This window comes from Amblyomma americanum, chromosome 2, assembly GCF_052857255.1.
Source record: "Amblyomma americanum isolate KBUSLIRL-KWMA chromosome 2, ASM5285725v1, whole genome shotgun sequence".
Taxonomy (NCBI): domain Eukaryota; kingdom Metazoa; phylum Arthropoda; class Arachnida; order Ixodida; family Ixodidae; genus Amblyomma; species Amblyomma americanum.
The window spans coordinates 15,779,585-15,807,527 of NC_135498.1; the positions used below are offsets into that span (position 1 = coordinate 15,779,585).

The following is a 27,943-nucleotide window of genomic DNA, read 5'->3' on the forward strand; positions in this document are numbered from 1 at the left end:
TGAGAGAGGCAGACAAAGAGCCTTTTGTTCTCCAGAATGCTCAGAGGGTCAGGTCAGCAAGCAATCTCTTGAGGGCCCTGTTGGCTATCTGTCAATATCAGTTCTTCGAAACTCTGAAGTGTCAGACCCAGTAGCCCCTCCTTAGGACTCCGACGTATGATTACTGCCCTTCAGATTGTTCGCCGTGCTTCCGCTTCTGAAGTCTCATTGTTAAGAAGCCCACAGTGATAGCCATGGTGTTAACGTTGCTTCTGGGCCAACAAAAGTAGCCAGGCAACGGGGTTTGCTTTTCAGCCGTACAGTGGAAGCCCTTCCGCACCCCAAAATACCAAAAGGTCTCGAAAGGTGAGGTCGAGGGTTCTCTTTACCTTACACGGGTTTAGAGTTTAAGGAATGTCATGAGTGCTCCTCTAACACGACCAAGAAACAAACTCGCTTGCATGGTTACATTTGGCAGTGACGGTGGGTTTAATAAATGCTAGGTCTAGATAGCGATACGCGCGTGGTAGACCAGTAGTAGTAAAAACTTTACTACCCAAATCAGCTGGCGAGAGTCTTCGCCCGAGGAGGACGGCGTACTTGGTACATGAGGCCGTGGGCCCCGGCCGTTGCGAGGGAGGTACCCTGGTGCCGCCGCACGCCCACATCATGTGGTGAGAAATTGTATATTGCAGAAGCACACTGGACCTGGGGCGGTTTTAAGGCTGGTAGGGCTGTCACTCCTCCCCCCCCTCGCCCCTCGCCCCCCCCCCCCCCCCAAACAAGAGAAATTTTACACAGGAAAATGATACTGAACCCCAATAGCATTCGATGAAAAGGTCCAAGACATACACTGTTCAAATGTAAAGGGGAAATGTAGGAAGCGCAATATACTTATTACACTTGACTTGCGCGTGTTGCCTAGGTAGGCATTGCATGTATGTTCTCTATTAAGTGAGAATTTCACACAAAGTGCGGCTGAATTCTGCAAAATCGGCGAAATTAAAGCTGAATGCACTCAACAACAAGCGATGAGAGCGTTACAGAATGATAACAGGAAGAGTAGGGCGCCGGGTAGTGAGCACGCAATGCCGAGAGTCATCGCCTGGCTAACGCCGAGTTGATGTGGCGGAGACCACTTTGGCAGGCTAGTTGGAGCTTAAGGTTTAATACAGAAAGACAGCACAACAGACAAGGAAGTGAGCGCATGTGGGGTGACTTCCTTGTCTTTTGCGCTGTTTCGCTCTCTTAAACTTGATGTGCAGGGTAAAACAGCTGCAATAGGTCATGCTCTTCAATAATGTTGCGATATGCTGCATCGATAGTTTAGCAACAAAAGCCCAGAAGGCTCGACAGAAAACCAAAGGCAACGACGAGATTTCATAGCAGAAGCTAATTCCCAAAAAACTACAAAATCCTGCATAATAATAAATGTCATGTACACAAAGTGTAACCATCATAACTAGTGTAACTGGAAGCGTGTCCTGACGCCGACCAGCTCGCGGCCCGGTGCTAGGCGCAACTGCCTTCATTATTCTGTTCATAGACAACGTGCTGATAACAAGCAACGATAACTGGATGTTCATCTTTTTCCCATTAGAAGGAAGTTTATGGCATTGAGGACTTGGAGTTTTATCTAGCGCAATGAAACAATGGCGTGTCCCACCCTTCCTTTTTTCCAGAGAGCATGCTTATCACGCTGTCGACGCTGACGGTGATATGCCCTGCCGCATCGTTATCTATAGCACTGCTTGCGGCTTTGAAACGAGGACCGTTATCGCTGTGACGCAATATGGCGGGACGATAGCCTCCTACGCCGTCGCTTTTACGAGCGCGACGCTATGGCACTGAAATAAATGTACGTGGTGTAAATTGCACAATCTTTCCAACATTTGAAGATCGTCTCAGCGCAATGAAGGTCCTTATGCTTTTCAGCCATGCTGCTATAGGTAAGTTCATGAGGCTCCTTCACTCGATCTATTAAAAAACCTAATGCTCCTGATAACATTCGTGAAGATTTCCTGCGCCGTTGGAGAGAATGAATATCGTATTACTTCAGTTTATTTTATATTGCTTGTTCATCTCAGCGCCCGGTCCCGTCTGAATGGAAAACCGCCCGTGTTTGAAGGCCAATTATAGCCCAATACCTATCTTTTACCTCTACCGCAGCGAAATATAAGAGCTTGCAGTCTGGGATCTTTGACTGAGCTCTTAGAAGCGAATCATTTCTTATCGATTCTAAATGACTTTAGACATGGTTCATTCCTTTCTCGCCAGCTTGCTACATCTTGTCATGATTTTTTTCCTTGCAGCCAACAATATACATCTAATGGATGCAATATTTTTGATTTCGCAAAAGCTCTTGATAATGTTTTTCATAACTAAATTCATAAAAGATTTGATCTGTCGGAATCACTGCTAACCTCGCCGACTTTGCTAGATCATACCTGGGGGAAATATCAATACGCACGTTGACAACCAATATTCAGGTGCCCTTCTTCTCTCATGCATATTATATTATTCTGTATATTATTATTGAATATATGTTATTATGGATTATACTGAATATACATTATTCTAATAAAATCATTTGTCATGAGTGCATTATCCGTGTTTCCTGCGCAAGTACACGTTGCAATCATCATCATCATCATCATCATCATCATCATTAACCTGACTACGCCAACTGCAGGGCAAAGGCCTCGCCCATGTCTCCCCAATTAACCCTGCCCTTTGCCAGCTGCGGCAACCGTATCCCCGCAAACTTCTCAATTAAAAATGATTCAAGAATATCAAATAAACAGTAATACATTACAATGCTCATTATTTTGCTAAAACAAATTAAACACTTCAGAATTATGCCCTCTTTCTGACTATGTTGACGATTGTCCGGGAGCGAGAGACTTAATTATCAGCGATAAAGCGGAGCAAACGGAGTGGTACCTGGGTGTGGCACTTTCGCATCGTGGCCACGTCGGGAGCACTGGCGCTACGAAGAGCGCGGCCACGCGTTCGCGTGTTCACCCTAATACTGGACGACTCTGTACTTACTGACCTCCCATGCTTTACCTATAGACCCACCTGCAGAATGTCAAAATTTGCGTGTTTCATAATTAAAGCGAAACAATTCACCACTCCAGTACCAAATAAAAGGTGCACTTCTTTTAACAAATCGAGTGGTCGGCGATAAGTTTGCAGTCTTTTGGTAAAATAAAAATGTGGCTCAAAAAAGTCGACGCGGTTTTGTCGAGCACATCAGCCTGTTGCAGGTTTTCCCTACAGTGCAAAGTAGTAATGGTGTGCAGCCTGGAAAAACACACAAAACTTATGTCGTTGCATACATCTTGAAGCTCACTCACTACTATGCAAGTGTTACGGATAGTGCGCCACACTATAAGAAAAAAGGGTGTGAGAAGGGGGTAAAAAAGACTTTTACACCCTTTAGAGGACCCTAGGAGTAACTTTGCACCCGTCAATAGCATGCTCCTGATCACTTACCCCCTTTTAGAAAACTTACTCTCTACTTACCCTCCCTACCAGTGTTGATAACTGCGCGTCCGTTCCCGCCCCTAAAACAGCGGGAAGATTAGTTTGCTCGTATGTCACGACGGGGCGCTCGTAGAGCATTTTGTGTAGGGTGCCTGGACGCCCGCTCACCTCCGCTTTTAGGGTGAGGACGCGCTTTGTACCACCCCGCGCCGCCGTTCCCCCATCGCCGCGGCATGTTTCCCACTCGCAGGTCGCGTACTGCGCGCTATGCGTATGGCGACTTCAATAATGCGACTTAACTGGAAATAGCACACAATTGTTTCACTAGTGGCAGTAGCGTTTTAGCACTTTTGAGTGTATTTTATGCATGTTGCACTCGTTCCGACTACATGACAATCGACAAGATATGACGGATTGCTGTGTTTCTTTAATGGCTGCATTGAAAATCGACGGCAGTTATTTGTTCTTCATTGATAGTGATAAAATAGACTATATTAGGGTCCCCAAATTCTATTAAATTATGCGGCTTTTGTTGTTTTGAACGTACGGACTTTTCGCAAAGAACCGAGTTTCTCGTTTATACAAGCAACGCGGAGGATGACCTGCCAAATGTAATACTTTTGCGTAGTTAACACCCACTTTTCCAGATTTATCTGAAGTGCATTTGTCTTATTACTGCACTGTATGTGAAAAGTATTCCACGTAACAATGTCAAGTTTCTCTTCCAAGTGGTCCGTCGTGGCACTGCTCTGGAGTGAATTCAAACTGAGGACGCGTCTCAAACCAAATGACCATATCTTCTTAACTGCTTCTCTTAGCGGCTTGTACCGCAACAAAATAATTCAGATGGTTGCGTTTCCCTTTGGATGGTGTTGACTACAAGTAGACTCATGATGCGATGCGACGACGTCTTCGTAATTCGAAGCGACTAAGTCGCTTTATTCGAGGGAAATTTAACTAAACAATTTTTTTTTCATTCCAAAACACGAAGAAAAATCATTCAAATCGACTGATTCACAAAGACACTTCCCAAATCAGCTTCTGATAACTACTTATTTTGAATACCGTTGTCCCCGCCAGGCTACACTAACAAAGAGAAGCCGACGCAACACAGGCCGCCTTACTCGCTTCCGCGGAGCCGTCTGCTCCAGTTGCTAAAAGACGCTGGCTTACTGCCGAACTCGGTTAGTCGTCGGGCAGGGCTGTAGATGGGTCTGGGCTAGTAGGAAAACCACGTTTGAGGTAAAGCGCGCAGGAAGACGCTGGCTAGTGAACATGACTGACAAGCTCTCATCCCCACTGCATCGAAAGCTGAGGGGAAAAAAAGAGTAATCTATACGACGTTGTGTCCCAGAAACAAGTGTGACGAATTTTGCTGATGTGGCTGCATGACGGAAATGAAAAGAGCCTTTTTCTCCAGTTGTAGATTCTTTTTAAACGATACGAAAAGGAACGCAAATAAACCATTACTGGAGAAAAATCCGCCTTTTGTTGGCGTCACGCAGCCACGACTTCTTTGCTTACTGACGCACAGAAGATAGGTTTGGCGCCAGGATATTCGCAGTGAGCTGATGCAAAGAAGTAGAGAGAGGGGAGGGTTATAATGCCTTCGTGACATTAAGATAAGACATGATAGACTGAACAAAACGCTGCGACGAGAATATGCGGAAAATATTTGCTTGCTAACACAACGTCTGGAAAAGATCCGTGTAGTGTATATAAATAGTATTTAGAATTTCATTGTTTAACGAACGTATTTGCTCTTCAAAACTTATGCTGCCACCTATGGCACGAAGACGCTGCGGTGGAGAGTAGTCGCGCTTGCGCCTCGAAGGCATTCCAAAATTTCGAATGTCTCCGCGGAGCTCCGTCGACTCGAATTTCATGTGAACCGAATGCCGTTAAAAGACGTCGTGTAGCAGCGCAGCTATGGCAGTCGAGTCGAATGACATTCGTTTGGAAGGCATTCGAGGCATTCGAAACGCCCGTGTAGCACAGGTATAACCCGCGCAGAAGGCTTCTACTCGAGGCGAGGCACATTCAATAGACACGAAAGAATGTTAATCGCTCCCTGGGGACACGCACCGCCAGCGCGACTGAGGCGGGGTCCTGTTTACAGCAATGGAAGGATCGCGAGGCTCTCGATGACTCTTTTCGTCACAGTTTGAAGCTCTTTCAGGTTCCACGAACTTCGCGGTTTAAGTTGTCCTTTCAATGCCCCCAAACCCTTCTCTCCCCGGCTTGAAATCCTCTCCGTCTGCTCGAGAGCCGAAGCAAGCCAGCACCAAGAACATGGAGATGCATACCCCTTTTCGACGCCTGTTCTGGCGTATGCCTTTACACTCTATTTCCAAATCTGGCGGCGAGCGTCGTGCTTCAGATTCTCTCCTCCGTTTATCCCCTCCCTGTTGGACGAAGAATACAGTGGAGGGCGACTGGGTGACTCATCTGCCCTCGCGCTAACTCTTTCAGTCAGCAGAGCAGGAAGTGAAAACGCGGTAATTGAACAATGGTTTTTGGCTGGAAAATATCTTCCTCTAAGTCAGCATTCCTGCAGTTTTGCGAGTTGTCCATTGTACTCCTGGACAGCTTTTTGTGGCTCTGCAGCCAAGGCTAGGCAGGAAAAAGAACAAAACGGGCCAAATTTCTGTTCCCAGAACTGGTCGCAATGTTCATTGGCGCCCTCACCCCTATCTCTTTCCTACTATCCCCTCACCTCTTTCGTTTCACTTCTTCAAACTACCTGCTATCCTTTATTTCCGCTACCCCAGCTCAGGTGCCACCGATTAGTGATGGCATATGCCGGGGTGAGCAAACATCTTTTACCTTCCTTTTGTTATTTTAAATAAATAATCACTTACATACAACTGGTCGCCACGATGAAGGACTTCTCACAATCTTTACACATTTTCCAGTGAAAACACATTTGGAACAGCAGTTTTCAGTGACACCGAAAATCTCCCAGAAAAGACGAGCGATAAAGATGGGGCGAATAAAGAACGAACGAATATTCAAAGCACTCTATCGCTAAAGAATAGCACAGGAGGGAAAGAGACGCGGACGCGCAGCTCGGGAGCCATGCTAACCCCTCTTGTTCATCAGAGGCTTTTAGTTTCACCCCCCATACCCGCTACGTGCTCTCCACTCTCCGTGCGATTACCTTGCTGCCCGTGCACTGTGCTGACTCCCTGCTCATGAGAACGTATTTCTCCTTCGCTGAGACGATCATTTTGGTCAATACAGGCATGTACAAGTCGAGCACTGTGGAATGCTAAAGCAGTCATGGTTTTCAGCTGTGAGAGATGTCCCTACTATGCGTCAAGCTACGCGAGCGTAGTGAACCACATAGGGAAGGTTCACTCTCAAGAGCCGAACTTTAAAGTAGTGTGCGGGATAGAAGGCTGTCCTAACGTCTACGGCTCCTACAAGTCATACCGCCAGCACCTCAACAGAAAGCACTCTGAATTTATCAAGACCGCCGAAGTTTACAAGCCATGCAGCGGCAGTGACAACGTAGCATCGGATACCGGCGTGGACGAAGGCCCATCACCTCACTCCATCGAGACCACGTCCGACGAGACTCGGCGAGCAAATGGAAATCCACCTACTGACGACAGCCCTGAATATGAGCTCGACGAAGTTAAGCGCCATTTGATGCTCTTTTTTTTTAAGACGACAGAGACGCGCTGTTTGCCACGGAGTGTTGCGCATGACATATTTGATGATATTAAGGTGTTTGTGCAACTTTTGTTATCTGCAGTTCTGCGGCGCACTTTGAAGGCCGGGCAGAACGGCCGCACTAGTCTGTGTGATGAAGTGGAAACTTTGGGAGTTGACATTGTCGATTTTCTGTGGGCTGACCTTCAAAGTGATCATGCCGTTCTGGCATACGTGCAGAAAAGGCTTCATTATGTTCAGCTAGAGGAAGTTAAACTTTCAGGAGAAACTGACCCGAGAGTCTGTGGTGTGTGCTTTTATGTACCCTTGGAACGTTCCCTTAAAGCTCTGCTGACGTCTCATGAAGTAGTTGAAGCAGTTTTGCATCAGGCAAGAATTGATTCCAGCCAAAAGCTTCGGAATTTTTTTGACGGCGCTTTTGTTAAAGAGCACGCTTTACTCATAGAAGGCTCAGCGAAATCAGTACTTCTGTTATTGTATACTGACGAATTCGAAATCTGCAATCCTCTCGGCTCGGCTGCCGGATCGCACAAAATATTGGCAGTGTATTTTTCGATCCTGAATCTTCACCCAAAATACAGGAGCAAATTGAGCTCTATTCACCTGCTGCTCCTTGCCAAATACACCGATGTGCGAAGATTTGGCATATGTCAAGTAATCGCTCCGCTAGTGAATGACATAAAGCGTCTTTACGAGGAGGGCTTAACATTTCTTTTCAACAGTTCCGAGATTGCACTCCGTGTTTTTGTAGTTGGTTTTACCGGAGACAACCTGTCACTGCATAAGATAGGGGGGTTCCGCGCATCTTTTGCAAACGGCAGGGTCTGCCGATTTTGCCTTGCTCACAAAAAGAAGTTGAACACACTACTGTCGGAAGCAGATGTAACTGTGCGAACAGCAGCTGCACACAGCAGCCACCTCACGGCTGTAACGCTTGACAGAGACAATGCGCAACTGTATGGCGTTAATGAGGAGTCTTCCCTCCTGAAAATCCCTGACTTCGACGTCACACAACAGTTGCTTCCCGACTGTATGCACGATATTCTGGAGGGAGGAATAGGATTCGTGGTTAAACATGTGCTCCAGGGCTTATTGTCTTCTGGTGTGCTAAAGACCGAGCAGTTGAAGAACATTTGTAACTATAGTTTCCAATAAAATGATAAGAGAAATCGCCCAGTAGCAATCAGCATTTCTCGGAAGGGCATCGTGCTCAAAGGCACAGCAAGCCAGAAGCAGTGCTTATTCCGTTTACTGCCGCAGTTTTTCGCCGACATAGTGCCAGAAGGTGACCCTGACTGGGAGATATATCTTCAGTTCCGGGAGATAGTTAATATAGTCTTAGCAGAAGAAATTCCTGAAGATTGCTGCAGTTATTTGGAGGTCCAAATTTCTTATTTTTTAAAGAATTTTGGAACCAGATATCCAAATGTGCATATCATTCCCAAGATTCACTACTTAATCCATTACCCAAGATTCATTTCATTGTTCGGTCCTCCACGCCGGTACTGGAGCATGCGGTTTGAAGCAAAGCATGCTTACTTCAAGACTATCGGCACGCGCAGCAGGAACTTCAGGAACATCTGTCGTACTTTGTGCGAAAGGCATCAGCTGCGAGCATGCTACGAACAGTCAGCTATGGTCGTCAGTGACAGTTTGAGCACTTCTCATGCGTCCTTGGTCAAGCCAGCAGATGTACCAGAGTTCGTGCGCATTGAACTTGGCATCACAGATCAGGAAGTGAAAATGTTCTCTGTGGCAAATGCCAGCGTCGACGCTTGCTCGCACAGGTGTTCAGATGTTCTACACATAGGCTGGGAAAATGAAGCTCCTGTCTTTGCTGAAGTGAAAAAGTTGCTGATTTTTCGAAATTGCCTTTTTCTTTGCTTGGAGAAATTTCATATAAAAGGATTTTCACGTCATCGTCAAAGCTATGGTGTGTCGCCGTCTGGAACAGACTTGCTTTTGCGTCCAGGACAAGAACTAGACAATCATGCGTTGGACATGTACGAGTACAGTCAGGGGTTGGAAGTTATCCCGCATTACGAACTTTTTGACTGATGTGGTAATGCTAGCGCAAGTCAGTGTGGATACTAGATCATGTGCAAACAATGCATGAAATAGACGTTGTGAAACTGTTTTATGTTTTATATCTATGTTCTTGCTAATTACATGTTGCTCCGCGAGGATGACGTCAAATGCAGTTGCCGCTAGGATGTATTGACATAAATGTATATATGATTTGATTGAGCAAATTTCAATGCGTCCATATAAGCGCACATATCTCTGTGTGTCTCACATCCTGTGGTCCATTAGACCATCTCTTCATACATCTTTTTTCGAATATATGTATGTGTGCTTAAGTCTTCGTGTCTGAGAGCAAACAAGTACCTGCATTTTTAATACATTTGGCTTGATTCGCTGTCCTGAGATTTGCTTTCTTTTGACATCTGTCACATTCTCTTGGACGTTAATTAATCGCGCTTAGAAGACTATACGTAAAGTATGGAAGAACTGATGATACGTACCAAAGTTGTACGTAACGCGTTACATGTAATTGATTACTTGTAAGCAGTTGCATTTTCGTGTTACTTTGGAATGTGCTTTCTTCGTACCGAAGCGGTGTCCTTGTGGTAGAGCATCAGCCTAACATTCGGGGAGTACTGGGTTCGATCCGCAGTGCCACCGGGTACCCGCCTGTTTTTTGATGGCTACAAGATTTTCCCCGGCCTTGTGCTCGGCTCTTATAGGGTGAGATGCTTGGGAAAAGGGTCTTCGGCCAAACCGCTGTCTTGACGGATCAGAGATAAGGCGGATCAGAGCTAAGTTCCGCCGTCCAGCAACCCTAAATCCGGCTCGTGCGGTAGAAGCCCAACTTGTGTGCATCGATTGCTTCTTTCAAACGATGTTTCAGGTAATTCAGTTACTTTTTCTGCAGTTCATCACACGTAATCAGCTATTTTTTTTTCAAAAATTAGTTGTAACCAACGGTGCAGCTTTCCTGACGGCACTGGTGCTAGGGGACGTGTTTTCTTTGTGATCGAGTGACAACGAACCGGCTGCAGAGAAGCATTGCGCACGATCATGTCCGGACCACATCCGGGTTACCACCGCCGTCGACGGGAGTTCTCCACCCGAGAATATCATGTGACCGCCCTGTACACCCCCCCCCTCCCCCCCTTACACCCAACACCGGCGCAAGGTGTTCATATGTTAACTTATAGTACGGCTTTTCCGTGTAGCGCATGAATTGAGGGCGTGTTCAGTGCAGCAGCTGACCGCTTCACAAGGAAACATCGGAAGGTTATCGACCGCAGCTTCGACAAACAACTGCTCTCGGAAATTAACAGCGTAGGACAAATTATCAAGCAGGCCGCTGTAGTTCACTCCAGTCTCAGTAAATTTGTGTTAAGTGCAAACTACAAGGGCCCTTCCTGGAAGTACGCGCCCAGCGTCGGCGCTCTTGGGGTACGCCGAACGGGCGTCGAAAAGAGGCATGCATCTCCATTTTCGTGGCGCAGGCTCTCTTCCCCTCTCGAGCCGACGGAGAAAATTTCAAGCCGTGAAGAGAAGGGGTTGGGGGGCGATGAAAGGACAGCTTAAACCGCGAAGAAAAGTGTGTGTGTGTGTGTGTGTGTGTGTGGGGGGGGGGGGGGGGGGGGCTGGGCCTGAAAAGCTTAAAGCCATGAAGAAAAGAGCCACCGAGAGCCCCGCGACTCTCCTATTGTTGTAAACCAGACCCCGCTTTCGACGCGTACGCGAGCGCCCGTGCGCTGGCGCCGATATCTAGCATGGTCAGATGAGGTTTGCTGGCGTCTCCTGCAGTGCGCATGCGCAGACCGATTCTGGCGTACGCCAAGAGCGTCAATGCTGAGCGCGTACGCCCAGGAAGGGCCCTTTGAGTTGGCCCTTTATGGTAATATAAATGTCGGGAAGAAAGTGACGCAACAGTAGTCGATTACCTTTCTGTAATTGCCAAGTTACTTTCCTGGGACTGTACTTCGCCACGATAATCAGTTTCATTTCAGATGGAGTCATTTTAAATGTAATCGGTTGCTTATTTTCTACAACGTGTGCAAATCTAATATTTAATGGAGCTATGTCACCTTTTAGTTTTCTTTCTAGCAGTAGTAAAAGCAATTGAGGTACACGTAAGAAGCGGCAGAAACACAATCCGAGAACATGCCTTGTCCCTACAGGTGCGTGACTAGCTCATTTTCTAATTTATGTGCAATATCTCCGAAAACTTATGTTAAAGCACTCTTGAACCACCTTCATGGTGGTGCAAGCGTGCAAGGTGGTGCCATGTTAGGGACGACAAGCGCAGAGCATGTGTACATTTCTAATATTGCCTACTTCTCACTATTTTTAGCACTCAGCAAGTAAAGAAAACAGGCGATTTTTAATGCCGATAGTTAACCACGCAATGCGGTTTGTACCTATGCTCATTACGAAAAAGGTGGGGAAAAAAGGGAAAGATATTTTTACAAATTCATGTGTCTTTCCTCATTTTGTCTGTTTTAAGGGTACGTAAAACGTTAGAGGTGAGTAAATACCAAGAAAGCATACACGGGCAATGTTACTAGAACCAGCAACATCGGTTCGGAGAAGGAAACGGAGAGAATAAAGAATCGGCTTGCACAAGGTCCGAAGGGTGAGAGGTGGTGAAGAGAGGGTGCAGGGGACACGTGGGTTCGCTCCTTCGTCCTTCCGCCAGACAACCGCGTCGTCTGCTAGCGCGACCGCCATTTTCTTGCATACGCTGGTCGCAAGGTGCGCGTTTGCTGCGTGACGCGCCTGGAATGAGGTGCCCCCCCCCCTGCAGTGAGAGTTGAATTGGACTTTACCGTTGATAATCATTCCTTTTCTAGTTTAGATGAAAAGTAAGAGTAAAGAGTCGGTGATGCAGTAGATATTTCGAGACGATTAGCGAGAGTGTAGTGGATATCTTTCTTTGTTTTGCAATAGGCCATCACGGCGGGCAACTGCTCGCCGTCGTTGTCATGCCGGCGCCATGAACTTGCTATCATTGCGCTTACGTGTGATATAGCGGAAAGAAAGTGAAGTACGCCAAATGAACAACTGCATATTCAAGTTCGAACGCATGGCATGCTTACGTCCACTTACACTATTATGCAATGGCGGAAAACTGTGTCATGCATACACTATGCAATCAAAACACAGACTTAGGCGCAAGCAAGAACAATGATTTAATACCCTAATGCACAAATACAATGTCTTCAAAACGATTACGAACGACGATTCACTGCAAGCATAATGCAGCTTATGATTCTGACGCTTAAATTTGTCTCATGCTTTCGTGCATGTAGACGAAAAGTTCGCACTGATTACAGCGTCTGATTACACAGATTACAGGAGACTAACACCAGCACAAGTTTTGCTTCCATGACCACCAGCACGTGTGGCTGGGGACTGACGCAGATGGATGCGCAGCCGCAATTTTGTGTAGGTGGCTATCAGCATTTTGCCTATTGCTTCCTTGTGATCTGCGCATGGCCGGTCTACCTTCGAAAAGTATTCTGTAAGCAATTTCATCGGGGACTTCATCGTGTGTATATTGATTGTACACCACGCGGCAGCGCCTGTAAAGTATTCCTCCTAGTTCTTGAGAGTGCGGATCACTTCACTGCTCGGATAAATCAAGTTCCGTCCATCACTCACACACTCCTTGAGAATTATCAAAAGAGGCATATTCATTGCTTGCTGTTCCCATGAGAGCATCCTTGAAGAATGCCGCCTTCCGTGTCTAGCGTGGGAGTCAGCGGGACGGTAGGAGCGGAATGCAAGAAAATGGCGGCGGCACCTCCCGAGAACCGGTTTTGGCAGCTACGACCCCTTCCAAGAGTGGCACCACCCTCAGTGGGGAGAGGACGCGCATCGAGGCACCTGGCAGAAGCCAAGCACATTCCCCCCATGTAGCCACAAGAGAGCACTGACTGGTACTGGCAGCTATGCTTTGCACTTCGCGTCTCTGGACGATGCGTCATACTATCTGCTGTCAGATTCTGTATCTGTGGTGCGCAGTCGCCGAGCGAATAACGCGTTTTGATAGCCTGTCACAGGCTAACATAGGTCGCAATGACGCCATCAATCTTGGTAAGTACTTTCAAACGTTTATCTGCTCGTATTTGGTAGTAGGGCGGGGGTGAAAAATTACTTATGCTCACGTACACCCGTCGTCAAACTTTATTAGCACTTTTAGTAAAATGATTCAATTTTGTCATCGTCTTCCCATGCATTATAATAGATCATCATCATCATCATCAGCCTGACTACGTCCACTGCAGGGCAAAGGCATCTCCCCTGTCTCTCCAATTAACCCTTTCCTTTGCCAGCTGTGCCCACCGTACGCAGACTAATTTTCACGGTGAAAATTGCGCAGTGCACCCTTATATCTCCAGCAGTAAGTTTTGAACGCAAAACGATTAGATGTTTAATTTCGACAGAGTCGCCTTTCATAAACTCTTTACGGCGGGTGTACGTTGCAAAATGCATGCAACCTCCAGCATGAGCGCAGCTAATATTGACTTTGTGCTTCAAATGGTGAGTCCTACTTTCTTTTCGGAACCCTGATGATTGTTCGGAATAGTTTAAATGTAAATTAATTGAACTGTAGTGCAGGCCTCTTTTTGTGAGGCCTAAATCCATTTGGTGCCTTTGTTCCAGATGAAGCTGAGATACGCGCGCAGGATTATTTTCACTTTTAATGCAAAAATACGGCGTATTTTTCCCCCCGTACTCTAGCATTCCCTCCAAGCCCTAAGGGCTTGCTTCAGCTTCACCCGCAAACAATTTTCTATCGCCGTTTCACGTCACTAAGTCCTCATGACAGTTGGCAACTTGCAAAATTTGCCCCTGGCTTAGAAGATATTTTCCAACAAAGACGACATTTTTCGCAGTCTGCGTTTTCACTTACTTCCCCCTGCCCACAAAATGCAAAATGCGTCAGTCGGTCACCAGATGCAATAAGGGACTTCTCCCACCTTCATTTTCTAAAAAGAATGCGGGACTGCTGTCTGTATACGAGAGCTTTCAGTCGGAAAATATCCTGCTGCAGAAGCTAACATATACTTTTGCAAGTTGTTGCAGAAAGAAACTCACGAATCAGTGCGCATGCGATTTTGTTGCACGCAGGCAGTTGAACCTTTTATATGGACAACTTGCAAAATTGCAAGCTGACTTACGGGAAGTTGTTTTCTAACCAAAAACCCTTGTTCACAGACCACGTTTTCAAAGTTGAGAGAAAACTGACGCCAACCAATATTTTTATTTTTGCCCAACGTTTCTGGACCTACTCGGTCCCTTCTTCAGGGGTGACTATATAAAAAAAACTCTGTGCCAGCCGCAGCAGCGGGTTGCTGCCTTCGCTCTCCCTTTGTTAGCACGTGGCACAGTCCACTAACGTACGCGGAGGGGAGCGTTCTTGGAGTCCTATTCATCGCCTCTTTTGTGAGCCGGATGTGCCATGACTCAACATGTCGCCTCTTGAACATGTTTGGTTCCATGGTGCAAGACGCTCACCTTCTCGAAGGCTATCCGGTGGTCGGAGTGGTCGGCGAGGGGGTTGGATTCTGAATTCATTAGTCGGATGGTTGGCGTCAGTTTTCTCTTAACTATCTCAAGAACCCGACCAGGCGGACCATAGATGTTTTAGTTCAAACCGCGTTTTCACTTCCTGCTCTGCTGAATGAAAGAGTTAGCGCGAGAAGAGATGAGTCAGTCGCCCTCCATTGTATTCTTTTTCCAAAATGTGAGGGGGACTGCCCCCTAGTGTGGGAGAACCTGAAGTCGATGCTCATCACCATCTTTGTAGATATAAACGGAAGTCGTCGAAAGGTTATAGACATTTTTAGCATAATTGAGACGTATACCGGTTTACCCGACCTCTCCTGCGCACGCTCAGTGGCATTGTTGGAATTAGGGGGAACCACTGCGCGTGCGCAGGAGGGGTCGGGTAAACCGGTGTGTTCCCGGTATGCTAAAGGCGTCTAATAATACATTCCTTGACGAGTACCTGTCTAGCCCGCTCCTCAAGTTCGCAGCCCTGCTCTATTGTGTCCTTCCAACAACTTCCCTCTCAAACAGATAAAGGGACATCTCCCCTCCCTATTCGAAGAAGAATGTCAGATTTCCGTCTGTGATTGAGGGTTTTCGGTTGGAAAATTGTAGAGGGTGCTTGATGTTACGCAAGTTGTATTTTGCTTGTGCCAAAAGCATTACTGCGCATCAGCTGAACAATGTTTATTTCAGCTTGTTTTTGTTAGTAAAAATGTTCCAGGGTCATAGTATGCCCTTTTGAATCAAAGCCAGAAAAACACTGTAGATAAAGAACTAGGCCATTTCGAAGTGGGAGCTGCGCCCAACTTCCACTGCATTTCAGATATGTTTGGTTCTATGGAAGTTTGCCATCCCAAAGCGACTCAGGCTATGACGGATGCCGTAGTGAAGAGCTCCGGATAATTTCGACCACCTGCGGGTCTTCCACGTGCATCGACATCGCACAGTACATGGGTCTCTAGCATTTCACCTCCATGGAAAATTCGGCCGCCGCGGCCGGGATAAAACCCGCGTTTTTCGGGTCAGCAGCCGAGCACCATGACCACTGAGCCACTGCGATGATTTGGTGTCCAAAGGGGGTTAATTTTTTTTGTTTATTACGCCTTACAGTATGCTCGATTCGAAAACGCCACACATACACCTTCACGCTTTTGGCCAAAACTGCCGAAGCTTAAATTTTGATTTCATAAATGAAACAGATCATTTGCAGAAATCTGTAAATCAGCTTCTCCGCAAGGCTTGTTTTCCAACCAAACGGTCTCGTTTCCAGACGACGCTCTCGCATTGTTTGAGGAAAAGAAAATAGTCAAGTTCCCCCTTCTGAGTAAACTCAGGAATGTCTCCAGTTTACTTCAAGGTCAACCTTCTGTAGCACTGCAGTAGAGGCTAGGCAGGAACTAGAAGAAACTGGGCCTTTGTTCCTGTGCCAGCAGTATTGAGCTACCTCATACTACACTTTCTTAAAACTTCCTGCTGAACAACACCCTCGCGCTAACTTCCCTTTACCCCACTACACCCGTGGCCAGAACAAGGAACAACCTACTCCCCACAGCACTATGACAAAATACGGTCTCCCTCCTTTTCCTTCCTAGACTGCTGCAGGCAGATTGCGACCATCCGCAGTTTTCATTCGCTCGAAGAATGAGAGTGTGTCGTTTGGGCTGGAGATCTTTTGGTTGGAAAACAAGCCTTACAGAGAGGATGACTGACAGGTTTCTGCTAATGGTGAATTCATGCGTTAAATGTGTGCACTGTCCGTCATGTTTCAACGATCTTTTTTTTTTTCGCACAGGTTCACTTGGAGCATGGATGCCATCATGGCGTTGGCCGAAGACTGCTGTGTTATGTTGCAATTTTAAATTCATTAAAAAAATAAACCCTGTCGTGCGCACTGATGTTCTATCACTGGCGTGCAGAAGTGCACACTGAAGTGCTGCGCGGCACGCCACAGATTATCGCACTAACACTAACATAACCAGGAATGTGGGAGAGAAAAACATCTCTGAACTGCCGGCCATCGAGGTGGTTATGCCTTTTCGGCAAGCAGCTTCGTTCTACAGGTGTATGATAATGCTAAGTTTAGTTGCAATGTGAGTTATACATTGCAGTAGATGCACCATTAGCGCGCACCTACAAAGTGAAGTGGTTTCCTTAACAGGCCCAGAAACGACCTTGCTTTTAACAACAATGGGTGCCTCGCATCACAGTGAACGTGCCTGTGCGTCTCTTTCGAGAATATGTAACAATACACTGTAATAAGGGTTTAGTACATTCCTCTGGACGGTAACGTTACCCTTCTGCAAGAGTCGTAAAGATACATATAAAAGAGCAAAATATACACGCTTGCGGAGCAGTGTTATGCCCTCTCATGCGGTGCAAATTTGCACCTTAGAAGCGTTGTAATAAGCTCGTTAGATAAATTTAACTACAGTCCTTGGAAGGGTAAGTTTACGCTTAAGGTTACCCTTCCAAAAGAGACGTAAGGATGCACCTAAAAGAGCAAAACATGCACACTTGCAGAGCAATGTTATGCCCATTGACACGGTGCAAAGTTGTACCTTAGAAGCGTTGTAATAAACTCATTAGGTAGGTTTTGACTGTAGCCCTTGCGAGGGTAAGTTTACGCTTAAGGTTACCCTTCCTAACACGGCGTAAAGGTGCACCTAAAAGAGCAAAACCATATGCTTTCGCCGAGCAATGTTACACCCATTGATAAGGTGCAAAGTTGTACTCTAGCAGTGTTGTAGTAAGCTCATTAGATAGGCTTAACCATAACCCTTGCAAGGATAAGTTTACGCTCTGAGATTGAGCATAAGCTTATTCCGAGTGGGTGCAAATATGCACCAGAAAATAAAACGTATGTTTGCACCTTCATGGCCTAAGCGTTACTCTTTCTGAGGAAGGGTAACGTTAGTCATCAAAGGCGTATACTTACACTTGACCAAACGGAGTAACATTACCCCGATAACAGCCTAAACATTACTCCGTACGCACTTACTCCCCCGACGAAGGAGTAACTTTGCACCCAAAGGGGGTCGCCACAGCGTCAGTGGATTTACCCCCTTAAAGGAGTAAGACCACTCCTTTTTTTCTTAGAGTGCATTACAGTGCGGTTAGCCAGACTGCGTTGCCTGAACACGCGTCTACGCCAACATGGAAAAGGTATGAACAGCAATGGACATGCTCAGATAGCGACTCACCGTCACGCGTGCAAGTGCAAGACTTTCTTTGGTCGCACTCAAGTTCACTAAGCGAGTAAATATCAGTCTACCCGGAATGTTGTAGGAGCTTTCCAGAGCGCAAAGGAACGTCCCAAATATGTCAGCTATAGTCCGCGGTAGCCTGGTCTAATAAAGGGCTCACTTTCTTGGATGCCTTTTTGAATGTCTGGTCAAAGCGCGTTTAAATTATTTTTATTGTCTTAATTTCTCTAGTGTTTTTATGTCGCACGAGTCTTACGTTCTAAAACGCGTTCGTTCAGTTTCAGCGTGGTTGGCGTCAGCTAGCGTAGTGTACACGCCAAAAAATGGAGAGAGCTTGGTCTACCGCAACGTCAGCGAGGGGTACGTGGTCAGCCCCGGGTTCACCAACGGCTCGAGCTACCCCCAGGATTTTTACGGCAGCGTGACGCTCATCGCCTGGTCACCGAACAACGTGAGACTTGGCTTAAAAAACCTTCACAAGATTTGTTCGGACAAAAATTTCTGGGGACACTTTGTGTGCGTGTGCGTGTGCGTGTGTGTGTGTGTGTGTGTGTGTGTGTGTGTGTGTGTGTGTGTGTGTGTGTGTGTGTGTGTGTGTGTGTGTGTGTGTGTGTGTGTGTGTGTGTGTGTGTGTGTGTGTGTGTGTGTGCGTGCGTGCGTGTGTGTGCGTGTGCGTGTGCGAGTGCGTGTGCGTGTGCGTGTGTGAGTGTGAGTGTGAGTGTGAGTGTGAGTGTGCGTGCGCGTGTGTGTGTGTGTGTGTGTGTGTGTGTGTGTGTGTGTGTGTGTGTGTGTGTGTGTGTGTGTGTGTGTGTGTGTGTGTGTGTGTGTGTGTGTGTGTGTGTGTGTGTGTGTGTGTGTGTGTGTGTGTGTGTGTGTGTGTGTGTGTGTGTGTGTGTGTGTGTGTGTGTGTGTGTTTCCAGCGATCGCATCGAACAGTTAAGACTGGCATAGAAAATCAACGGGGGAAAGCTTTTGACGACAGCAAAAACGTGAATAGAAAAAAAAATACAAGACTTCTGTCGGGTGATCTCCGGATATATTGATTGTTACAGTGAAATCTTACATTATATGAAAAAATTACGCTCATAAACGGTTTCCCGCTCAAAAATGCTTTTGTCACCTCTGGCGCGTTGTTCACATCCTTTCGTCCCTCATTCCCAGTACATAAAGCTGTACTTCGAAGACGTCGACCTGGACGTGAGCGGCTACTGCAGTGGCGACAGCCTGGAGATTTGGGAAGGCCGCTACGTGGCCAATCGCAAGGCGTTCACCTTTTGCGGCTCACACCGCCCCCGTCCGTGGATCTCTGCTGACAACACCGTGAAGATACAGTTCAGCAGCGACTTCATGCTCGAGGGAAGAGGCTTCAGAATACGCTACAAGGCCACCCGTGTCAGCGGTGAGTGGCTCTGCCGGCGGTCGAATATCTTCGGCAGCAATTTTTCCCCGCCTCACATTCCACCTTTCCCTCTGACTACCGCAGGGCTATGCAACAAGACTGAGTTCGAGTGCAAGAACCGCCAGTGCGTCCCCATTTCAAAGGAGTGCAACGGGGTCATTGACTGCGCGGACGCGTCAGACGAAAAGTACTGCCCCACTGGTGGTAAGCAGAAATGGGGAAGGAGTGTTCGCAGAAAGAAATTCAAAGAAACAGGAAAGTTTTGCTATTCAAAGCTTCTTATCATACGCATTGCCAATGCTGTGTTGCTTTCTTCAGTACGTTTTTTTTGTTTATTTTAATGCGAAAGCACTGGATGCATCATACGGGCAAAAAACGATTATTTGGTCTCTCATGAAATTGGCCTATTGGTCGAGACAGTTATGACGTCATCAGGTCGCGTGACGTGCCATCTTCCACCTGCCCAGCGTCCTCCTCTCCCCCGGGCCCTCTCTCCACCTGCCATCTGCCTACAGTGCATAGCGTGGACAGAGGAACAGACACACAAGAGCGCCAGCCACCTTCCGTGCATGCCATTGCTTTGTCACGCGTAAGGCTACCCTACACGTGGAGCAGGGGACAAAGGAAAAAATATGGAAAGAAAGAGCGGCCACGAAATGAGTTTCTCACGTGTCCATCGACCACTATGACGTACAAGGGGACAGAGGGCGCACACTTAAAGCTTAAAGTTTATAGTCGGCAACTGAACCACCAGTCCTGCCTGCCTTTCCGTCCTTCTGTTTCTCTCTCTCTCTCTCTCTCTCTCTCTCTCTCTCTCTCTCTCTCTCTCTCTCTCGGTCGCACGTAATCAATGATTAACTGCCACCCTGATTTAGTTTTACGGATGACCACCTGATATCTGGGTGTTTGTTTGTTGCTCGCTTACTTACAACGGACTGGCGCTTCTGACATATTACAAGCGGCTTAGGAGCTCTTCCTCTCGTTCTTACTTTCAGCTACCCGCAGAACGTGGTTCGCTTTAACACATCTCCGCTCTGGCAGGAGAAGGGCATTGGTGAAGTAACCGCGGCACTAGCTTAGCTTTCTGCGGGGTGCATTTCAACTGCTGCACGAACATGCAGCTATAGATTAAGCTTTGATGCTAAGGAAAAGCACCCTGTCGATGTTCGCAGTCATGGGATTCAGGAGGAAGAAAATTAAGCTTCAGGCTTGTAACGGGAATAAGGAAAAGCTTGGGCTCCCGTTCGCCTCTATCACTGCGCAAGCTTAGTGATTCTTTGGCTGCGGGACCTACACAATAGGGTACTCTGACCGCAGTTGTTCAAACGCTGCACCGCAGCCTGTTTAGCGGACGGGCTGTGAGTAAAATGGTGCTTAAAAGCTAGTTGTGTAGAAAGGTTCACCTACAAGCCCAGAAAACAGCATGAATAAACAAGAAAGTATGGCTTGCACAGCAGACAACTGCAGAGGCACTATGCGATGATCAGCGTCAGCATCAGCGTCCGTCAGCGGCTGCCCCAGGAAGATATCTCAATCGAGGAGCTAGCAAGCCATCACTTTAGATCAGAGTAAAGTTTTAAAGCAGACTTTTTCATGACAGAAAAGAGTGCAATAGCCTGGTACCTGTGGAGGATCCCCGTGTGTTTTTCTGCCCGACCAGGGACGATTATTACGAAGCAAGCGAGTTCACTGGCTGCACCACATAAACTGTTCCTGAGCTATAACAGCAGCGACAGCGTGAGTCTTGGTTTGGTGAACCTTCGACCGGCCACATGTAAGATAATTGAAACAGGAATATTCTACCATTCTGTGCGAATATTCTACCATTGTGCGGTTAAATCTCGTTGAACAGCGGAGTAACTTGAAGGAACCAAAAGAAAACTGATGCCTAGGCAAATGAAAACAATGACGAAAGGAGTAGCTGGACTCTTTCAAACTAGACAGTATGGCTGGAGTCCTCAGCCTAGCTGCTGCTCGATCAGTGTACCTAAAACAGTACAGTACAACGACTTTCCATGTGTGTAGTCACGAAAATTATTCGTTTTCGCTGATGCATTTCATTTCTGTAGCTACATTGTAATGTGAGCGTTTAAATAATTCCCACGCTTTCATTATGCGAAAGTGTCAGCACTTTTTCTCCTGACACTTATGGTGAATTCCAATCGCAGGCCCGGAGCGGTCTGCACGCTCTGTGACAGAGCGCATGAATCCGGCGCAGAACGCGCGGCCTGAAATTGCGATTGGAGTACACTTGCTCTGGCCAGAGCATGCAGGCCAGAGCATGTAGGGCGCCGCTATTGCCGCTGAATAAGAACGTCACGCAAACTTCCGGTCGGATCCGCCGATTTCGGCGGAGCAGTCCCGACTGTTCCACGAAACAATCTCGGCTCGGCAACCGCTCCCTGTCTACGAATGGAAGACGTGATCCGTGCCTCAGATCTGCGTTTGGAATACAGTTGCTCCGAAAAGAGCAGGAAACGTTGCTCCAGAAGTGCTCCAACTCTGCGATTGGAAGTCACCATTACCGATACCAGCAGACGTCACAACGCGCCATTTCCTCGTCTGCGCAGCTGTGAAAGTGCAGGCGAAAAATGCGAGCGTGCCGTGCGGCACGCCGGTGCACCGTCCTTTGACGGAGTCGGAGGACCGGGTGGTTGGAGGCCAGGAGGCCGTACCACACTCGTGGCCCTGGCAGGTCAGCCTCAGCCGTGCCGAGTACGAGGTGATGGGACACTTCTGCGGAGGATCGCTCATCGCTCCGCAGTGGGTGCTCACCGCAGCGCACTGCCTGAGGGGGTGAGTGACTTGAGGGGATGAGTGAACATCGCCTTATTAAAATCAGAGGTCGGTTATTCACCCATGCGGGGGCCATTGCGGAGCGGAGCGCCCACGGACTGAGAGGTGCTGCGCTGCGATGGCGATGGCTGCAGATTCATCATCTGGGCACTAAAGATAACACCTCCTGCAGGAGCTAGAAGCTCCTTCGGCTCATCAGTATCGTAATGTACGATATAAATAAATAATATCTGTAGTGTCGTTTTGAAGACCCCAACTTTGCCACATATAGGCCGTTTCGTTATGTTATTGAGGTAGTATAAGTGACTCTCATAAGAGGAACGGGAGTGACTTTCTTCTTAAGAGGAAGTTGAACGAACTTTGCTTCCCTTAGCGAACATTAATAGGTTTGGATTGTACGGCAGGATATTTATATTCTTTTTTAAACATATGTTGTATTCATGAATGCGCTATAGATGTGTAGCAAATTGCTTCGCTAAACTTTTTGCTTGGTATTGGAAATATATATTCTTAAAATTTGTCGAAAATAGCTGACCTGAAAGCATTCTTCGACCATTTTTCAAATACGTAAAAAATATATATGTAGTTTTAGCATGTTGGCAATGAATCGAAATTCTACTTTCGTAAATATGAAATTAATTTTTTTTTAAGTAAACTTCAATTCCACCAAATGAGAAGTCTTCAAAAAGTTATCTGCAGCACACTTCAACCTGCCGTAAACCAACGAAGGGCTTGAAATCTTGGTCCGGGTAAATCAAAACACTTCTTATTCTGCAGCACTTTCGTTTATCTGAACTTCTAGCAGGCAGACAACCACCATTCTGTGACCAGGCTCCACTAAGCTTGCTAAACTCACTGATGCAAGGAGACAGCGTTCGCAGTGAGGATTCTGGGTACTTCAAAAGTGCATAGCGGCTTCCTTTAAGCCTTTTGGTAGAGCATCCGTCTCACAATCCGGAGGTGCTGGGTTCGATCCCCAACACCACTGGATACCCACCGGATCTGTAATGGGTACAAGATTTCCACCGGCCTGGAGTTCGGCTTTTATGGAATGAAACCCCAGGAACTGTGGGTTTCCGGTGGGTACCACCGGTGGTACTAGGCATCGAACTCTGCACCTCCCGCATGCGAGGTGGATACTCAAACCACTAGGCCACCACTGCGGCGCGTGGTGACATCTAATGATGTAAAGTTAATTGATTGCACTGAAAAAAAAGATCGGTACAATTAGACGAGAATCGAAATTATGACCCTTGGGTTGCGAGCTAGGCACGTAACGCCTATGCCATCGAGGGATTCATTCGACCAGGAATTGTTGTTTAGTGCTCCTTTAAAATATGACAGAAGGGCAACCGAGAATGATTGTGGGAAGGTGCTTCCTCTTATAGAGTGGCCCTATTATGGGTGACCATGATGGTGTTCTGCGTCGGTCGCCTGTCTGCTGTTGCGATACTTAGTAACGGCACTTTGTCTCGCAGGAAAAAAACGAAAGACGTGCTCGTAGTTCTCGGCATGCACAATCGCCTGAATGTCAGCGATGTGATCACCCGTGGCGTGCGCATTGCAGTGTCCCACCCAGTGAGTATACAGCGATAAGATCGTTGAAGGAGGCTATTACGTCCACTGTTCTCTCCTTTACATCGTACTGAATATATATCCGGCTCGAAAAATCACCGGTGTTGAACATTTGATAGAATTTGATGCAGTAGGTGCCGTTAAGAACTAGAATGACTCGGGAGCATTCGTCACCGTCAATTTTCGCCAGAACAAATACGTTGAAGTATTGTTCCTTTCCCTGGAACTGTGTCCGAGGGTAACACTTTGCCATCGAATCTGTTCGTCCTTTAATTTCAAAGTTTTTAAAAAGTAGGCTGAATTTATTGTCCTTGTGATTGATATTTACACTTGCTTGCTATGGGTGCATTAATCTGTCAGTACTAAGCCCCATCCTCCTGGGGACAAGAAAGGTCCGCAATATTTGAGAAGTAAATAAAAATAAATACACAATTTTTTTTCTGCGAAGATAATGTTGTTCTCAAAACTGGCTCTTTCTTGAGTTACGACGTCATAAAACTTCTGGGACTCTTACCAACGCCACTTCTGAAAGAAAAAAAAATGGCAGTAACTTGAGTTCTTTTAAAGGTCTCGGCCTATGGATTAAACAAATTTTATGCGGTAAGACAAACATATAGGTATAAACACAAAACTTTTTATGTTCTGATTGTTTCCTTATGCGCTAGTTACATGAAAGCATTTTAAACAAGGAGCATTTTCACATGAATGATTCCCACCGCGGTGGCTCAGCGGCTTTGGCGTTCGGCTGTGGATTCCTATGTAGCGGGTACTATCTAGGAAGTAAAATATTAGCTATCATGGACAAAATACGTACCTTCTTTTGAAAAAACGACTTCACACGACTCATCTCTCGCCGTGAGTGAATATGCATCAAACACAACAGGATTATTGATTACTTGATGATTAATTTGAAATCAAATCTCAAAAATTTCTACTTTAGCACGATGGTTATTACCGACGCAGCGCAGAACACGAGGAGAAGACAGCGCTGTGTTCGTGTGCTCGTCTTCCAACCAACTTGTCCAAGCTTCCACTTTGTTAGCAAAATGGTACCTTCCTTCAGGCTTTGAATTTGTAAATTTTGCGCTTCTTTGACGCCCTGATACGAATGCTCTTAAAGATGTAATGAAGGTGTTTGTTCTCGTCAACCTCAGCAGGTCTTCACAAATCCCGCCAGTGTCGTCTTTACATCCTATTGTAGTGAAGTCAGGCAGGCAACAGCTTCCTTTATTCCTGGCTGCATACACACCCGGACCTATTCATATTTCTCGCAGAACTTCAAGAAGTCTCTCCGGAATTACGACTTGGCGCTGCTACAGCTGGAAGCGCCGGTCGACTTCACGGACAGCGTTCGGCCCATCTGCCTGCCGACGGCCAAGGAGGACGATCTGCTGGCGCGGGGCCAATGCTTCGCCACCGGATGGGGGCAGACCAGAGGTGGGTGCGGTTGTGCGCAAACACACACACAGTGGAACGGTCGGGCCGGCTGCATACGCGCACGTACGAACAGCGTGCACAGCATAAGTGCACCCACTAATGGCACCCTAAGCGAAGCAGGGAATTTAAAGGGGAGCGGCAACAATTTTGAAGTATTCTATTGCATTCAAGAATTCGAATTTATGAAGCCTGTAATAGATCATGCTAAGCTATTTTGCGCTAGCGTCTGAAATGGTGACCTAATCACCGATTAAAGCCAGCACGATGGTCGGGCTTCTCTACAAAGCGCTGGAGAAGTGCAGAGAAGCTCAGTAGTGGCGTGATAGTATTTTCATATTTCTTCCGTTTTCGGCGACACCATGCAGTGCGTAGTAGGATACCACGAAACAACGCTTCACGGTGTTTATCCTTTAGTGACACGGGTTGTCTTCCTTCCGGAAAGCTTCTCTGCATTGGAAATGTGCCGCCGCCGAAGATGACGTCATCATAACCCTCCCTCTTTCCTCGCAGTAATGCGCTGCAGGGAAGCCCGAATGCCATCTTCACTTTATTCGGCGTTTGCGGCACTATTGCAAGGAATCGCACGAAAAGGCTTGGTACGATTTACTGGCAAGTTTCACGCATTCCCCCCCCCCCCCCCCGCCTTTGATCGCGTTAAATTCTAGATCCACTTCGGCTGACTTTTAAGGAAAATCTTTTTACTCAGCGTACACACGTCGAATAATATACAGTCCTCTGGTACTTTTGGAGCGAGCAGTCTAAAAGGTGAGAGTCGAAAAGTGACTGTATTTGGTCCTTCGGTTACGGCATACCAACAGAAATTGAACCATGGACAGAAATCTCTTTCTACTGTTAATTGTGTAACTGGACGTTTTCTCTCCAAAACTGTCCTTAATTGCAGTTATAAAAAGAGTAATAGGTTAAGGGCTCGCAGGAGTGAAGTGGAGAGGGCATGTTCACAGAGAACGTGGGCACAGTCACGGCGTTTTCGACTCTATTGACCTCGGTTATTTTCTTCCAGCGCATGAAGAAAGGCATATGGCCATTCGCACACAGACATACGTTGCCCATAAATTGCGTATGATCGTTTTATTCCGACTGTACTGAAAGACCTTACTTCATGGTACCGCATACGAAGTATACTGCACAGTATGTGGACGCACAGGCTTCATTATTGCATACAATTGCAATCGCATACAGACAATCGTGCCACTATTACATTTACGCAACCTGCGCTGGCTGTGCCTTGCGCAGGAAGTGGAAGCTTCGACACACTTAAGCAAGTCGAGATGACCGAGTTGCCTTTCAAGAAATGCCTGGACATGAAGAAGGGCTCCGCTGGTCCCGAAGAGCAACACACTTTCTGCGCTGGCGACCAGCACGGGGAGAATGGAATTTGCAGCGTAAGTGCCGTTCACGATTCCGAGACAACTTTCAGCAGGCCGCTGTAGCGGCGCAGTCGGCGAGAGTGGTAACCATAGTGGAGTGAATGTCTGGGCTAGTCTGTTGATGTTCCTATTCAAACGCAACGCGAAGCAACACCACACAGCGAAAGAAGCGGGGTCTACCACAGACTGTTCAGTAAAGATTAGATTTTTTTTAATAGAAACAAGAAACCAAGAAACGTCTCGTGCGTGCGCACCCATTATTCGCATAAAACGTGTCAGCAACAAAACATCAGTCTGAATGAAGAACGCAGCGTTCATAATCAGCCTACTGCATCAGCGTACTTCTTAACAGATTAGTTGGTTTGCTTGAAGATACACATTTAAGCCATTTCAGCTTCTAAGGTACTATTGATGCAAGGGTAATTGACTCTTACGTCTCAAGATTATTGGTAACTTAAATAGGAGTCATGCTTTCTTTTTACAACACTGCTTGTTTTCAGAGCCAAGACCTGATTAATATCTAACAGGGCAGTGCTGTCGCACTCATGAATTGAATATGATTGTTTTATTCCTACTGTACTGAAAGGCTTCAACCCGACTTTTAAGTGATAAACTCAACACAATGTTCTCTATAATTATGCTCATGCAATCTTACGTTAAGACATCTGCCAGTTTGAGCAGCAAACTGTGTTCTACAGGAAAAAGTATTCTTTAAACTGTTGTGTCACTACGGCTGTGTGGCTTAGAGAGAGCTCTAGCAAAAACAAAAATAAAAACAACCGAGAGGACAGTTGCAAGGCCATGTTAGCAACAAAAAAAAAACGCGCGCGTTATCTTGCGCTGAGGAAAGGAGGAATTGAGGAGAAACAAGGTGGCGGCATGATGCGGAGTTACTTATGTGTTAACTGTTTGCGAGACTGCGGCAACCTCGGCTATCGGCGGTACGCCGCAAACTGGCAAGATCTATCAACAGTTAACGCCGTAAAATTGAGTTCGGGCGGCTCAGCTCTGAATCACACAGACACAGAGCCAAACATGTATTTATGTTCAGCAGAATAATTATTTCCTCAGGTCTTTACAACAGATGGCAATAATACAACCAGGCTCTCTTCCCAGCTGCTGAATTCAGCCTTTATCACCACTTCACGATGTGTGACTGCGCAGGGAGACAGCGGTGGTCCCCTCTTCTGCTCGAAGAACGGCAGCTCGTGGACGATACAGGGCGTGGCAAACACCGCTGTGTTGGCCACAGAGGTCGGCGCCATCTGCGGTGCCGGCAGCGATTCCTTCTGGAACAGGGTCGCCTTCCACATGCCCTGGATCAGGCGCACCATGCACGCCCTATAGGCCCTGGACACCTGCGACACGCACGAATCGAAATAAACCCAACTTTGCATTCTCTTGCTTTTGCTGCTGCGCGATAT

At 46.9% G+C, this 27,943-nt stretch overlaps 1 protein-coding gene across 1 annotated transcript; it reads left to right on the forward strand.

The window, feature by feature from the left end:
- The first annotated feature begins 1,772 nt into the window (after positions 1-1,772).
- Positions 1,773-27,918, forward strand: LOC144120654 (chymotrypsinogen B-like). The gene is made up of 9 exons (XM_077653283.1): positions 1,773-1,928; positions 18,203-18,375; positions 19,086-19,323; positions 19,408-19,527; positions 21,894-22,119; positions 23,598-23,697; positions 24,969-25,131; positions 26,386-26,534; positions 27,684-27,918. The coding sequence occupies exons 1-9, from the start codon at positions 1,892-1,894 to the stop codon at positions 27,864-27,866; spliced, it is 1,389 nt and encodes a 462-aa protein (XP_077509409.1). The 5' UTR covers positions 1,773-1,891; the 3' UTR covers positions 27,867-27,918.
- Positions 27,919-27,943: the final 25 nt, after the last annotated feature.

Bases quoted from the DNA above. Each gene is read 5' to 3' on its own strand.
- LOC144120654 (XM_077653283.1), top strand. From the start codon at position 1,892: ATGAAGGTCCTTATGCTTTTCAGCCATGCTGCTATAG. The intron at 23,698-24,968 runs GTGAGTATACAG...TATTTCTCGCAG, and splicing joins GCATTGCAGTGTCCCACCCA to AACTTCAAGAAGTCTCTCCG. The intron at 26,535-27,683 runs GTAAGTGCCGTT...GTGACTGCGCAG, and splicing joins GGGAGAATGGAATTTGCAGC to GGAGACAGCGGTGGTCCCCT.